At 41.5% G+C, this 17,320-nt stretch overlaps 1 protein-coding gene across 2 annotated transcripts in view; it reads right to left on the reverse strand.

The window, feature by feature from the left end:
* LOC121952031 (ephrin type-A receptor 3) overlaps positions 1-17,320 on the reverse strand; it is a 111,754-nt gene that overhangs the window by 70,347 nt on the left and 24,087 nt on the right. For both annotated transcript variants that reach the window (XM_042498542.2, XM_042498541.2), the window contains exons 3-5: positions 13,240-13,440; positions 10,813-10,920; positions 8,731-9,082 (exon numbers count right to left, since the gene is read on the reverse strand). In XM_042498542.2, the coding sequence (XP_042354476.1) occupies positions 8,731-9,082; positions 10,813-10,920; positions 13,240-13,440 (661 nt within the window). The remainder of the gene's footprint in view (positions 1-8,730; positions 9,083-10,812; positions 10,921-13,239; positions 13,441-17,320) is intronic.

Consider the following 17,320-nt stretch of genomic DNA (forward strand, 5'->3'; position numbering starts at 1 on the left):
ACACTTCTGCTGTAAGGATAGAGGCAGAGATCAAGCTCTGTGTTGGAGGGGCAATAAAGAAAGGCAGGTTCTTTTCTGAGCTTTCAACACACACACACACACACACACACACACACACGCAGCCCTTCGTAAGTGAGCCCAATCTCTTTCACAGGTGTGAAGATTAGCCTTTTCCTACATCTGTTCCCGGCTCAAACCTTTTATGATGAACACAGGCTGCAATCCTCTTATGAGATATAAAATGTTAAAGTCTATTGTGTGTGTGTGTGTGTGTTTGTGAGAGTAGTCCTTTCATTATATGCATCTGACTGCATATCTTGATGGAGCCCTTATAGCACATGTATCATATAACTTTCAGTTATCTGTACCGAATGCAAGAGAACAAACAAAGGTTTTTACTGTAAATCTGTCCTGCTGCACCACTGTTGGAGCCAGGTCTGATCGACTGAGAGGCTGAGCAGCAGGCCTTTGATCGCTGCTCGTCACTCGGCAGACAGAAAGTCGAATCCGCCTTCACAGGTTGAGCAATATACAGTTTTTTTCTCTTGAAAATGACATTGAACAGGACTTAGTTATTCCTCCCAAAAGTTATGATCTCATAGCTGTGGTCAAATGGGGGTTCTGAATGCGTAAGGAGCTTAAAGCAGTGATGTTTTTTCTGGCTTTTGGTGTGTACATGGCAATGCCATAAAAGAATAGTTCAACAATGGAGCTTTTTTGTTTTAGCAAAAAAGTTGTCGACCTGACACTTCTGTGTAGCGTCTCTTGCTGGAAGGTGTCAGATACAGTTGGTGGGCACAGATTTGGGTTTTGATCTCTATACAGGAACAATGAGACCAAACCTGCCAAATTAACTGTGATGACAAAGAAATTACTGCGCCTGGCCAAGAAATATTCTAGCACATAAATCTCCAAAACACTGCAACATGTTGTTTTATACATGATTTCTGCATAGATTACAAGATATGTGTTAATTTGTGAATGAGAGAGGTGCTGATAAACTAATTCTGTCACCTTTGGACACAACCAGACTCTTTCCCCATGTTTCTAGTCTTTGGACTAAGCTAACCTAACCAACTGTGGGCATTAGCTTTATATCTACCACACAGATATGAGAGGTATTAATCTCATCATCTAACTCTTGGCAAGACAGCAAATAAGGATGTGGTGGCTTCTTCTATTGAGCAACATTTAAACTTTTAAACAACAATGACAAAGAAACAGTTACATTAACTGTTTCACTCATTGGGCTGATTTATTTTAATGTTTAAAGTATAAACCTGGCAACACTCCTGAGGTCAAAGATCAATGCCCCATTCTGCGCACATTCCCTACAATAAATGTAAACTCTCCTCCTCTGGTCTTTTTGTAGCAGGTGATCATTTTCATCATCTAAATAACTATAATAGATACAGATAAAAAAACACACAAAATAGAATTGTTAACTAGAATTACCAAATAGTGGCTGTATGCCTCCACAAACCAGTCAAGTTGCGGTTTACATTCATGTATGTCCAGACTCATATGTAGTTATGACAGTAGACAGTGCCTCTAATAAGGATGTTGCTGCAAGATGCTACAAATTCTAAAACATAGATGCTTCACAGACATCTTCAACGTGGCAGCACAGTTTCAAGGTGGACACCGAAAATAAGTGTCACCAATTCAGTATCCGACCAATGTCTCCCCTTCTGCTCCTGAATTATGGTGATGATTAATGGCCAGAAGAGTGTTTTTGGAGAATATTATGATGTCATAGTGAAGTTGACCTTTGAAATTTTGGATATAAAATGTCATCACTCCATCATTAAATCCTTTTAGACATTTGTGTGAAGTTTTGTTATAATTAATAAGGCCATGGCCAAAAACATGTTTTATGAGGTCACAGCGACCTTTGACATCCAAAGATCAGTGCATTCTTGAGTCCAAGTGGACTTCTGTGCCAAATTTGAAGAAATTTCTTCAAGGCGTTCCTTAGATATTGCAGACGCTGAGCCATAAAGAGGAAAGTTGAATTTATTGAAATACTGTGGCAAATTGTGAAAATATACTTTAAAACTAACACAAAAATGGCTTTAATGAAGCATATTCCTCAATATTTGAACTATTCCTTTAACACTCAGCCATCGGATTGATATCAGTCTTCTTTTCTAGCTCTAAGAAAGAGAAGATAAGTGTATTACATGTCCTTAAAATATTATTTCAAGTCAAGTAGCAGTCCAGCAACCCATTGTGTCTGCACCAACAGCGTTCCAAATGAACACGACTCATTGGACTCGTTCTTCTGTGAATTTTCACTTTGGTTTCGGTCTAATTCGAGAAGTGAAAAGAACAGCGGGAGAGCTAAGTGAAAACAGTCTAACAAGTGTGGTGTGACTTTGAAAAGTTCCTCTTGCAAACTAAGTTCTTGCTTCATGTTGGCAGCATCAAACAGACAAATGAATAAGAAGAGAAGGGAAGAAAGAGACTATTAGGTATAGCCGACAGACAGAGAGACATGTCGTGCTGACCTATATTACTTTTGCCCGATGAGAGCAAGAGAACTTGTGTCTAGGTGACAGGTGTCTGTCCTTCTCCACTCTGTCTCCTCCATCTCTCAGGCATCTGAGGCAGTAATTGGTGCTGTCAGACACACAGAGAAGGACAGGAGACACACACACACACAGCTAGTCTCAGCTACACACATACACCCTGCTGCCCTTCAGCATGTACCTCTAGGGCTTAAAGCAGGAGAGGTTTGAGAGGAGAATTCACTACATTCCCTACCAGCTGTGAGACAGAGAGACAGCAGGAGAGGGCAAGGCAGTGTGAGGTGGAAATGGAGGGTGTGGGGGGGGGGTTGCAGAGGAAACAGTGGCAGACAGAAACAGAGAGGGAGAACAGAAACAGAATGCACAAGAGACAAAGACACAGAGAGAAAAGAAAGCAAGAGAGCGAACCAGGCGGGGGGGCTTTGGCTGCCCTGACAGAGGCCTCTGCATGGGGTGGAAAGAGATGGAGGAGAGCTGACGAGGGTGAGCAAATGTATGTGACAGTGAGGCATGGAGAGAGAGAGAGAGTATGTGTTTGAATAAGAGTGAGAGATAGAGAGAGGTTATGTAACTCCAGTGGTGACAAAGCAGATGAGCGTGATTTTGTGGGATTTAGCAGCAAAGCCACAGCTGGAGTAGCAGTGTGTGTAGTGCAGTACACAGATGTTTACAGGTGAATGAAACAACACAAAAGAAATATTACAAATCTTTTATTATAATGTCCCCTTCCACTCAAAAATGTGTTTTTCTTCTGTTTATACCACCTTAAATGTCTGACCTTGACTATACTGACTTGTGTCATTGTAAAGTTTGTCACTAGCAAGGTGTTTTCACGTAATCACGTTACACAGTGTTTCCCAAAGAATTAAAATCTATCTGAGGCAGTAGCTGATAACAGCAGGGTATTCCGTTTTCCCTAATTAAATTCGAACTTTTTAGCAGGTCCATAAATGCAGTGCGGGTAGAAATCTTTATAAGATATTTTTTCCCGCAGCAGCAGTTTGTGGAGTTTGATTTTTGGGGTTGATAATTGATCAGTTGATCTGATCACAGCAGATCGATGGATATGGGGGAGCAGCTGCTGCAGAGGCGAGTGAAAGCAAACTTTAGACCCAGCGCAATGAACGGTTTGACTTTCATTGCATCTTACATTCTGCTGCTCTGTCTGCGCCCAGAGTACACTCTGTGCTCCAAGAGTGTGGTGGTGAAATGCATAACCAAACAGTATATATATATTCTGAAAAACACTCCCATAGAAAGTCCACCTCCAAAACTATAAAATCACTACATTGTATGAGATTGTATGGGGATATTGGGTGGCAGCAATCACTTCAGAGTGTCGGTCAGGACACTTGTTAATGTGCAGGTAAGTGCAGAAGGAAAACAGAGTCCAGGAATAAAGTTTCAGCTCTTTATGAAATCCGTGCGCATGTGTGTGGTTACTGCAATATAAACACAACAATACAGGCTGATTAGAAAATAAATCACCAATTAAACATAAAAATATACTGAGCTGGGATGTGTATCTCTAACAAGATAACAACGGAAATTACAGCTTCAAATGAGTTATAAACTCAAAGTCAGGATTGAACAATTAACACAGAATGATCACTTAGATATGCAACATAAGCAGAAGAGATGGTGCCACTGATCATAGCATGCAGTATGCAATGTATAAACAACAGGGACTAGCAAACAGCAAATACACCTCTCAGGCTATTGCTAGTTAGCAGTTAGCTCATATCCAACTCCACTCATTAGCGGCTAACTGTTCATATTACCAAATCAGATGACAAACTATTGCTAAGTCATCAATTGACTCAAAGATAAACAGAATTAACAGTGTACCACATGTACAACATGTCAAACAACATAACTCACGGCTCTATGGACGCACACACTGCAGGGAATGTTCAGCCGACGTCTGCTCTGAGCCGATCGACACGTCTGTGGTGCGTTTAAAGACCTGTAGACGGTCGGAATTTTCAAATGCGGCGTAAGCTTTAGTACAACATGGCAGCAGATGTTTTATTCCTGGTGGGTCACCACACACAAGTGAATGTGTGGGAAACCCTGCAGTGGTTAAAATGACTTATTATGAAATCACTGTCAAGATGCATGGTAGCTTCCACCACAATTTGGTGGCTTGTTGGTGCTTGTGTTGCAAAATTTAGACCACATCAATTCCTCTGTTACTATCTTCTTCTGTTTGTACTGGTAGAATAGTGGCCCTCTTTCTGTGTGAGCAGCATCCCTTCTTGTCATAAAACAAGATTTAATCGAATCCAGTGTCCGACATTGACAGCATCAAAACATACACACATATTTAAACACACTTTGCGCTTCACTGTAGGGAACAAGAAGCAAGCATGGGGTGGGAAAATAGAAAAAGAGAAAGATGAACCCGTGATCTATAAATGTTTAACGAGCGCAGACAGAGGAGATGAGGGCTGCATAGAGGAGGAGGAGGGAGACAGAGAGAAAAATGGTGAGGTGAAGAAGGAAGACAGTATCAGAAAGGATGGGTGAGGACCAAAATGGGGGGGGTTGTATAGGGAGAGAGGTCCCATTATAGAAGCAGACATCAGAGCAAGGGTAGAAAATAGCAGAGAGGAAGGGAGAGAGCCAGAGATTGAGAAAAAAAGGTCTGTAATTGGAGGTGTCTGGTGTTTGTCTAACACAGAGAGGCTAGTAATGATTCCATTAGCGCCTCACACCAAGAGAGAGAGACAGGGACGCAGAGAGAGAGACAGAGAGAGAATGGGAGCCAAAGGGAGAGAATGAGTGTGACAGAGACAAAAAGAGGAGAGGCTAAAACACTACGAGAAGATTCACACAGAACATTAGAACAAGAAAACAATGACAGCAGCTAAATGGTGAAAAAAGGAAGAAAAGACACAAAAAGAACAAGAAAAAAGGGAATTCAAGGCATCCATTAAAAGGCTTGTTCACCTGCATGATGGTGGTAATTACAAATGCCCCTCCAGTCCTCTCCCCAGCTCTCCCCCACCTCACCCTTTCCTCTCTTTGTGTGACAGAAAATGAGAGAGGGTGATTTAAATGCATTAGCCGAGTGTGTTTTCCCTATGGAAGACCTACACACTGTGTCAGGGCAGGAACCTTTTGTTTGGAGCTGCCGCCAAGCGCTGAGAGGACTCTTTAAAAGCCTGGCCCTCGTTCTCTCAGGGACACATTAAAGCGCAACGCACCGGGGTTGTTGTACTTCTCTGTGTCCTCCCATGTCTTTGTTAAAAGCAGACTGATTACAGATGCAGTTACATTAGGTAGCTAAGTGAAATTTTGACGAGGGGAGGGAATAATATCAGAATCGAGGCACGTGCAGGCAAAACAGTACCAGCACCAATGTCATTTCGACAAAAGTAAGCTGGTTTCCAGGGTGTTCATTTGGCATTATCTAACAGGCTGCACACAAATATGAGATATGTTCGACTGACATACGTGGGACAGCAAATTCTCTTGCTGTGTGAGGAGGGAATTTCATTGCTATGCAAATCCTTCCCAAGATCCCACAGAAAAATGTTTTTCCTAATACTGAGTAGGTGGCACAGACAACCCTGCGGCACAGTGATTTCAATTCTCCACAAAGGAATTAAAATCTATTGGAAAATGCTTTTTGATTGTTTCCAGAATAATTGTTTCGCCACAAAAATATGCCTTGAGATGAACAAAAACCTGGCTTTCCCTGCTGTGTTGCTGACACCTGTTTTACCTCCACATGCACACATATGCATCCACATCTGTAGTGACCATAATTTATTAGACACAGGACCCATATATATGTACTGACCTCTGACCTCGGACTGTCACAAGGACTCATTACATCAGCACACAACTACACCACCAATGCCGTTATTGAGTTAAAGCAAGCTTGTTAATCGTGCTTACCTTGCTGTATTTACTCTCTCCGGAGTGATAAGACCCCAGGAGCAGACTGATGAGGTCATGGAGATCACTGAGGTCAAACTTTGCTTTGCTGCATTAGAGTGACTTTAAATAAAGTTTCAATACAGGGAATGTGAAACAGGCCCAATTCATTTTCATATTTACCTCCTATCCCTCATTTTCCAGTGCCACCTTCCCTTTCTGAACAGTGTTACAAAGGGTAGGGGTTGAAATCGTCCCCCATGTGAAATGGGGAAACATTTTAAAACCCTGATAAGTAATTGCTACTCGTTAATGCTGGTATTTATGTGAACAGATATAATGAGTGTTGCCATACAATGCGAATAGGTCTTCTTCTGCTGTGATTTCTCTTGCGTGGGCTACGGTCACCCTTTTGAGATTGTCACAATGTTTGCGATTTGTTCACAGCTCAAGTTTTACGCTATCGATTGGTTAAAACAGGTCATCAAATAAAAAACATAACACTGCTTCATTACCAGGCTACGAACGGTGCTTTGTAGCAACCTGTGCTATTAATCTGCACTAATATTAGTGTAGGAGTAACAAATGCAGCAACTTTAGTTGGACTTTAGTTAAATTACAGACGTGAGATTCCATGAAACGGTCTAAATGCCACATGGAAATATGTCAAAATGTGGGACTGTCTTGCACAAATCAGCCATAACATTGTTAAGTTAGTAGCTAGCTAGTTAGCTACTGAGACATCAACATACTAGCAATTTCTTTCATTTTGCTTGTAATTAAGAAAAAAGCCATAATACATTAAAACAACATTAACCTAAGATAATACGATGGTAATTGTAGTTTCCAAATCTTATTTGACAGAGAAAATACATTTGTAGTTCTAACTTATTGCATGTGAAGCCATCTTGCTGATGATTTCTTATAATTCTCTGTTTGCAATGAACTTCTGATAAACGTCACCCTGCTCCTTTAACCAAAGAATAATCTGGACACGCTACCCCGAGATGTGAAAGCGCAAAATGGAGGGATAGGGGCTAAGTGGTTAGGGCAAGAGGTGTATTCAGATTGGGTCATAGACCCGCATGCTGTAAGTAGTGAAATCATCTGAAAACCTGTCAGTGAGATCACCTGTCAAATAACCGCAGCGCGTCGTTTCTTACAAGACAGACATGTGGCTCAACAACCGGCCTTTCATGATTGAGATGCAGCCAGAGTTCTGCCACAATCTGTGCACATTACCAGTATGCAAGCTGCAAAGAAAAACAGCTTCCGCTCTTATTCACTTGTCTCTAAGGCCCAACTGCCAAGTTTTCTGGGCGTCTTGGCTGCTGCTTCTCCAAAACAACTGAAATTGCATTATGTGCACCGATTTCCGAGTTTGCAGCGATGAATATCTATGATTCCATTTTCTTTTCGGGGAGGAAGTAAGCCCGTGGGGACAGGTGATGGTGTGAGTCTAATACAGCTTGCGCTCTCAAATGCATGCACACACAGTATGTACACACACATACAAATGCACACATACTGCACACGCCATCTGTGGAGTTTTACGATTCAATAATCTGCTTCCTAAGGCATACCTTTTCCTCTCCTGTGACACAAACACACATCAATAAGCACTTTCTCACATACGCTCGTACCACTCTCCCATACTCAGCAGGGAAAATGAGATATTCAGCTCTGACAAACACACACACTCAAAATAAAAAAAAAGAGAGAAGATGCCTCAGAGCAACTCCTACCCTTTTCTCTGCAAGAACTGTCCTTGCAGTGTTGGGAGCAGTATAAAAGTCACTCGGAGCGATGACACCCACACAAGTCACACACACATCGGTAACCTAAATACACAGTCATTGTCATTCCATTCTGAATTTCACAGCAGAATTCATAGCATGCCGAAATGCTTCCACACACACACACTCCTTCAGCAGATGCACACACACATATTTACATATCATATATTCAAGTCTAAGAGAGTGGAATAAATATGATTGCTGAGTTTCATTTGAAAGCATGCTTTTGAAAGCTCACATCATACTCTGACACTCAGGTTTCTTTCATTACAGAAGGCCAATGTTTATGAGATTTGTGTATACAGAGACAGACACTATACAACACGCTCTCAGGTATAAAATGTATGATAATAAAGTCACTTTCCTTAAACACACAAGCATTAAAGAAAAAAAGCAGCACAATGCACATTCCTCTTGCTCTCTAAATTTGTCCTTCTCTGTCTTTGTTATTCTCACACAAATTCCCACATTTACACACTAACAATACATCCCACACACGTCCCCGGATCCCCACTCACGTTGGCAGACGTCTTTGTTCTCCTCGAAACCTGGTTTGCACACACACCTCCCGATGGGAACCAGCCAGCCTCCGTCTGCACTGCAGTACATCTTTGGAGCCTCAAACTCCTCAGAGGCATTCACACACACACCGTGGACCTCCACCAGCGCCGTGTCTCCGCCCGTTATTGTGTCGGGGAATTGGGCCAAGTTGAGCACGGTGAGGGGACACTTCTTGTAGAAGACCCTGACCGAGACCAGAGCAATACAGGCGCCCAGGTCCTGGAAGGCCAGGTAGAAACCCTTTTTACTCAGATTGCTTATGTCACGCACCTCCGTGTTCAGCTTCATCACGCGGTCGCCAACATCCACCTGCGGAAGAAGGACATTTTAAATGTCAGTTCATTTTAATATGAGCATTCAAACTCAATAGTTTTTTTCTTAGTCTAAAAACGTATTATTCTATTTTGGTACAATGTTGCTGCCTGAAACTTAGCGACTGCAAGGCAAAAATAATTATGTCCTCAAAACCCTGACAATTTGGCAGCAAATGGGATAAGATAACCAAGTTCAAATATAACCCATATTCAAACCCAGAGTTATTTTCTAAGAGGCGGTGGCAAAAAGTGGATATATTACAATTTTGGAATGCAACTCTTCTATTAGAGATTCAAATGGACACATGCAAACAGACAGTAATGCCAAAATAAATATAGAAAACAAAGTCTAGGACTAAACCAGCATTCAGCTGCAATGGAACATTTTTACCACTTTTTTTTTTGCTTTTAAAGAAGGAGGACAAAAAATAATATCCTTAATGAAGACACAAAAAACAAGTCACATTCACTATAGTGACAGTTACAAGGTCATTCAGAAATCTTAATTTATCTAATCCTGTTGCATAATTATGCTTTTGGTAATTCCCTATTTTATGTCGTAGATGTATACACAATAAACATGTGCGAGTGTGTAACAGTGTATGTATAAATGTTGTATACACTGATCAGACGGAACATGAAAACCACTGACAGGTGAAGCGAATAACATTCATCATCTCATTACAATGCAGTGTTCTGCCTGGAGACCTTGGGTACTGAAATTCACATGCCACCCACCCAAACACTGTGTCAGACCAAGTACATCCCCCCATTGCAACGGCAGTCCCCAATGGCAGTGGCCCTCCTAACAGGACAATGTGTAAGGGTTGCAACTGTATTAGATTTTCACTGTACGATAACCTGTCTCAGAAAGTATGACAGCTTCATGGTGTTACAGAATTATTTTCATTATCAGTTACTATGATTCTTAAAGAAATAATAACAGATTTTTCGGTTGAGGAGCATTTCTTTACTTTTATTTATTTTTTTCTTTCAATGGAAGTATCTATAAAAAGTCTCTCTTTTGAATATAAATAAAGGTGAGATCTCCATCCACTTGCTTTTTTTCCAAAACCATAGTATGATAACTATCAAATGTGAAATACCTTGAAACTGATATACTGCTGCAACCCTACAGTGCACCATGTCATGCCGCAAACATTGCCCAGGGATGGCCCGAGAAACAAGACAAACAACTGATGGGGTCAAGCTGACCTCAAAATTTCCCAGATCCCAATCTGACAGTGCATCCATGGGACGTTCTAGTACCCTAGAGGTCCTATGTCCATGCCTCAACAGATTACCTGACCTGTCAAGGCATGGACCTAGGACGTAGGTACCAGTACCTCCCATGCATACTCCTTCGAATTGGAATCTTGGGAATTGTGCCTTTAGCTCTTTGTTACGTTCTTCGGGTTATTCTTGAGCAGTTTTTGCGGTGTGGCATGGTGCACTGTCTTGTTGAGACAGTCACTGCTATCAGGGACTTAGGTTGCAATGAGGGTTATTGGCCTGTAACAGTGTTTGGATGGGTTGAGTACATTAAACGGTCTTTGGTTTGGACCCAAGCTATCCAAGCAGAACATTGCATTGTAAATAGATGATCAATGTCATTCGCTTCACCTGTCAGTGGTTTTAATGTTGTGGTTGACTGGTCTACACACTACATGTAAGTGCCTCTGTGTATGTATGCTATAGGTTATATATGTGTGTGTGTTTCCATACCTGTGTAAAACTCTCATCTGCAGCGATAGTATCGATCTTGACATACTGGCTTTCCTTGATGAACCACAGGTTGGCATTGTTGGACTCGTAGTAGTACATGTTGAAAGTCTGCAAGACAAACATCCATCACCCTTCAGACTATAGAAATTGAACTTATCAGACAAAACAGAATAACACACAGTAAAACAGGACAGATGAAAGTGAGAGAGTCCATCCAATGTGAAATTTTAACAAGGCTCCCATAGCTCTCTAGCTATTCTGCTGCTTCTCTTCAAATCTCAGTCCATCTGTCTCGATGGCCAGTCAGCAACACTGTCTGCAGTTTCATGAAAAGTGCAGCTCTGTACTGTCTCATATTATCTCCACTACTCATTCTAGAGATATAATGAGAGTGAAAAGGGTGCAGAGGGCAGACAAAGTAGAGAGAAATGAATACAGCTGAGCAGTGATATCAGGCTGATATGAGCGAACGGGGGACAGTAAAAAAAAATTATATGAAGTTAAAATATACGAGGAACCACAAAAGAAGTCTCTAGAGCGTCGTCTGTTTCGTTCTGCAGCTATTCTCTCATGTCATTCTTTTCCCGCCTTTTGTCTGTTTATCTATTCATCAGCCATCAAAGTGAACTTCCATCTGTGCGTTAGTGTCAAGTGAGTACTGAATGGAAAGACTGGAAAATACAATCACAAAAAGTATTCAGAATCCCCTTTTAGCTGCTCTGCACTGCCATGTAGTACAATGAGCGGAATAAACATTGATTCCATACCAAGTAATTATCGTAAATGCAGAAGATACTGCCGTTTGATGGCCTCTCATTAATAAGTATGTTAACATATGTGAAGCCACACTGTGATACTGAAATTATCCAATATTCTGTGAAATGGGTGGACATAAGGCCTTCACTCTCAGTGATTTATTTTTCATTTCAGAAGTATTCTGTAACTAGCTTCATGCCTTTTACAAGCAATAAATGCTTAACTTTGTCTCAAATCAAAAAGTACATTTCTAGTGCTCTACTTTACTCCCACTTACTTTTGAAATGCTGTCTACAACATTCAGAGCATTTATACAGCAGCAAACAACTTTTTACTACATAAAGATATAGTGGCATAATGGCGTCCTGAGCAGAGAATGATGTCACGCTTCCTTTTTGTGTGTTGTAATCCGAGCTTCTCTGTTCTTTGTTGTGGTAGAAGGTCTGGCTGTGCGTGGATGTTAGTGCATGCAAATCCCTGTGTGTGTATATCCTACTGGCTAGCTAATCGTAGCTGCTTCGCACTGTGTTCATATGGGGGTTAAGGCAGTTACCACTTTTTTATGAACAAGCTCTATTTTTATGCTCTTTAGTAACTTATTTGTACTTAAAAACCCTTTTTCTCTTCAGATGAATTATGAATTGTGATAAGTAAAATAGCTATCAATAAAAAATGTTGACTTGAGTTGAAAAAAATGTTTAAATGAATGTATTTATATTGACAGTGGTGGAATGTAATAAGTACAATTTTCCAAGAACAAGCATGAACGGATTGACAGATTATTATCATTTCATTATTCGGCCTATTCCTGTTTTGAAAAATATATACAGCCTATTAAGCCTATATATTTAGATTTAGGCAATTTATAAAACATCTGAGGCATGGACGCCTTGAACATCCAGGCCTTACGATGCCACTGCCCCCCAGGTCAACACCTTTAGCTCTGTCAGCACTGTTGCTGTTGTTAACAATGTCCTGTTGTTACCATAGTTAGCTGCTAGCCACCAGGACAACCACCTCCATGTTGAGAACCATGTGTAGACAATCCCAGGTCTACTTTGATTCATAGATGTGATCTAATTGTCATGTACAGCTCCTTTGATGTTTGTTTGCTGTCTTGAGTGTCTAGATTTTCAGCAGCCATAAAAGGAAGCAGCAAAAGCAAACAGTACAGCATAGGCCTAATTGTATCTTATAAAATCTGAAGATCATGCAGCTTTAACTGAAGTCAAGTGTTATTAGTTAATGCGCCAATTTAAGTGTTTGGCAACTGGATTGTGTGAGCTGTAGGGTGGACATAAATCTGTAATTAAACTGTTTTCATGAAAAATACAATATGCATCTAGATATACATTTAAGAAGTGAAGGATCTAATAAATACTGATTGAACATTAACTCTGTTTTGTCCAAAAGGCTAAGACCACTGTATACCCAGAGGATATTTTGTAGCTTTGTAAAAGTGATTTTTCTGAGACAAACCACAGAATCCAAACAGTGTCTCTCTCCACCATGTTCGAAATCAAACTTCTCCTTCTGCTATTGATTTCCCAAAGCAGAAATGTGTATTTTTTCAATTCAGAGTGCACACTGCTACACACCAGCAACCATTAAGCTTGAAAAAAAATTAATGTCTTGTCTAGTGTGTCTGTGTGTGAGTAAAGGGATGCAGACCTCCTTGCAGGTCCCGGGTACCCCTGGCAGGCTGTTACAGTCCCTCAGGGTGAACTTGATCTCAATGTGGACGCGCTGCGCTCCCTCACGGCTGATGTGACGCGTCCTCAGCCAGTTGTTCTGGTTGGCCTCCATGACATTACACACCTGATAGGTCCTCATTGGGGTGTTCCTCTCATCCATCACACTGATCTCTTCCCACTGAGAAAAAAAAGACGAGATTTAAAGAGAAGGACACAAAAGCAAAGTGGGTCTACTAGATGACAAACAAAGGTGTTTATTTAACAAAAAAAATCTTGAAGGACTTTTTACGTATCAGATAAAAAGAAGGAGGATGCGAAGTAGGGATGTGCGATATTGCCAAAATCCTCCAAGACATCAGACTATGATGCTTTAGATACTACTCCATCCCCAGTTTTGGAAATCCAGGGAGGGCATGTTGATTTACACGCATTGCTCGTTACATGCATTGTTTTCAACTTAAACTGTTATTTTCACAGGAAATGTACAGTTTTTGCTTGTTAAATACATATAGTTTTGGTTTTTTTTTTTCAAAATAGACGAATTTAGAGCGTCAGTAAAACTTTTTTTAAGGTTTACTTCCTCAGGTTTAGGCAACAAAAGCATATGGTTAGGTTTAGAAAAAAACATCATGGTTTCGCTTGAAATAAGTGGGTTTGTTACATGACATGTCACATACGCCATGTGACATACAGTACATCACAAGTGTAGTATGCTACACATGCTAGAGCACTATGTTGTTTTTTAAATATCTTGATTGACAGGAAACAAACAGTAGTCTCCAGGGTAAAAGTCCGCAATATGTTTGACTCATTCACCTCCCCTCCTGACCATCCCATGCAGGCTTTCTCGCTCTGAGTGTCAAAATGTCCCACCACTTTGTGCATCTCATAGCTTTAGATGCATCGATCTCTGACGCTGACCAAGCGTTGGCATTTGGGAGTGCAGGGGTTCGTAAAATCAATAAATTGAATTTACAACTATCATTTTTAAGCAAAAAAGCCCAACAGATCCTATTTTCATGCCTCTTTGAATGTGATGCTTTCTTTGTCATGCATTATATAAACTGAATAGCTGTGGATATTTTGGACTGTTGACCGGATAAAATATAACACTTGAAGAGGCTACCTTGGGCTGTTTCACTGTTTTCTGATATTTTATTGGGCAAATGATTAACCGATTAATCAAGAAAATAATGGGCAGATAATGATTGATAATGAAAATATTTGTTAGTTGTAACATCACTACATAGCCAGCCCTGAACAGCAGTATGGCCAAAACTCCAGTGGACACATTGCTACTGTTGCATGGTATATCCAAACAAATCACCAAACCTTGGTGTGAAGAAAGCAGCAAAATACTCAGAGGGATGTGAGAAAAAGTATTAAAAGGGAAAGAGAGTTGAAGGAAACAGTGGAAAGGGGAGAAATGGCTGAGCAGGATGAGGAGTGGAAAAAAGGAGAGTGCAAAAGAGAAGAGGTGAGTGTTTGAGGAGTGCTGACGGGGAAATCCCTTCCACTAAAACATACATTTCAAAATCAAAGATCAAATGGTAGAGTGACGTCCGGCAGCACAGGGCAGGCTCGATAACAGCACCACTCAGCTGTGAGATCGTCTTATTTCAGTGGCAGTCAATGGACAAAGGAGATCTCAGTCCAAAGATTGCTTATTGGGGAAACTGGGCCCAAGTTCAATGAACTGTGGTTTTGGTGCAAACCGACTCTAAGCCTGCATGTTCTGTTTTCATGTCTGGGTGAATATGAGTGATGATCTGTGTCAAGATGACTGAAGGACCGTCTTTGTCCTTGCTGCACGTGTGCATAGAGTGAGCATGTTTTTCTAGAGTGAATGCGTGATTTAGTTCTTAAGAGGTACGAGTGTGTGCATGAGAGAGACAGAGAGAAAGAGCAAGCAAGAAGGAGTAGGTAGGACAGAGCTACTTTGTCTCCCGTCATCTGCTACCATCTGTTTCCACTTCTGACTAAGGCAGTAATTGAGAACACTTCTCGCATGAGCAGGAAAACATTTCTATCTACACACACCGACAGACACACACACACACACGTACCGTCGCACACAAAGAGAGAGAACATTTCTATTCCATGAAGAAAAATGAAAATAAACCAATGTGGTTTCAGTGTCTTAAGATATCTGATCCATTCAGGGGGAAGCTAACTGGATTTTCTTGGACACACACACTCCAAACCCACATACACAGAGAAACACACACACACACACACAAGCTGGATGAGTCCTAGTTTGTGGTAAGGGATGAGAGGACCACCATCTTTGTTCTGAGCTCCTGTCATCATCTCAAGACTGAAACTAAGCTCCAGAGTGATGAGTACATATCACCTTACAGTAGTCCAACCGTATGAACACAGATGCTGATTCACGCATGATACACACACTCACATGTGCATACACACCTGCCTGCACAAAGACTCACGGGGCTAACTACCCGTCATCCCTAACGTGCTCTTAAATTCAAATCAAAGTCGAACGGTAGATGAACCGAGAGGTGAAGTTAAAGAAATAAAAAAAAGAGAAAAGACAAGAGAAGGCCAATAAAAAGCAAAAAAAGCAGCAAAAAAGGCAAAGAGAAACTTTCAGACAAGTGGAGTCCAAGCTAAGGTTGAATTCTTGAGGTTAATCTGAAATGACGGCCCAACAACCCGGCAAAAGCTTGACGCATTTCACCTCAGAGTCCTGAGCGCTAAAACAGACCCACATAAAAAAAAACGCACATAGACTCACACTCTCCAGTTCTCTCTCGCACACTCAGATGCTTTTAATCCTCCACAGCCTCCACTGAAACGTCTACTGTGTATGAATTGGAGCTCGAAGAAAACCAGCTCTCTCTTGACCCTGACCCAAGCAGTCCTTCAGCTGCAGGAACGGAAAGAAAGACTGGAGAAGAAGAAAAGGAGGCTGAAAATTATTTAAGCTGCTGAAGTCATCTGACACAAATGTCCCTGACAGCCAGTTCAGAGTTTGGAGATTACATATATAAAGGATGTATCACTGGAGTCTTGTTCGACATTCTGTGCACACAACAACTGAGAGCACTCGATTCAATTAAAAGAACAAAAAAGAAGAAGGAGGGAGAAGGAGAGAGAGGAGAGGAATGAATGTTGGTAAATTACAGGCGCGCCTGGCAGCTAAATAGACCCATCTGTGCAGAGCTGAGACCAGTCGGACATCACAGGACGGTCGCACACACCCACGCGCGCACACACAAACACACAAAGCTGAGTCCCCAGGGAGTGGTGATTAAAGCATTTATGGGAATAGTCATTGAGGGATAAAGAGGGCTTTATGATGTCTTTGTTTATTTCTTTGTAGGCAGAGTTTGGAGTGGCTGGATTACTGCCACTTCCTGGTGAGCGACTTATTTCCCTAGTTGGCGGGTCTGTTCATTGTCACATTTGCCTGGTGTAAAGCACAGGTGTGTTTATGAACATGAAAACAACCTGCTCGCCCCCATATTTGCTAACGATACACCAGCCGCTTGAGAGAAAAATCAACTGAAAACACAACAGAGAAAATGTTTGGATAGACGCAAGTGTTTAAGCTCCCTTTCTTTCTTACTCTGTAAACACACACACACGAAGTGAAAACTGTTGCCTGTGTTGGTTCAGCCTGAATACTAATTAACATTCAGAACGAAACCCTCCTCCCTGAACCCTCAATCACCTCGGCCAATCAGCACGGAGCCCACTTGATTGCTTTGAAGTGAAGCAGAGACGTCAGATCATGGTTTAAGTTCAACCATTCACCAGCTTAACATAATATCCCTCCTTCTGCAATCATCTGATGGGTACACCTACGAGGACATAATTGGCCCCCAAACTCTGAAACGAGCTCTGGCTTAGTGAGGAGGGGCGCGCAGAGGAGGAGAAGGGAGGGAAAAACAGAGATGGAAGATGAAGAAAGAGGAAGGAGGTTGAGGGGGGGGGGGGCTCTGGGGGAGTAAAGATGCTGTGGGGCCCCTCCATTTTTAAACATCATTAAGACGTATCTGTTTTGTGTCCCTCACGAGGAACACCCCTGCCTGGTG

Source organism: Plectropomus leopardus, chromosome 12, assembly GCF_026936395.1.
Source record: "Plectropomus leopardus strain MGB_pleo_1.0 chromosome 12, ASM2693639v1, whole genome shotgun sequence".
NCBI classification, from domain to species: Eukaryota; Metazoa; Chordata; class Actinopteri; order Perciformes; family Serranidae; genus Plectropomus; species Plectropomus leopardus.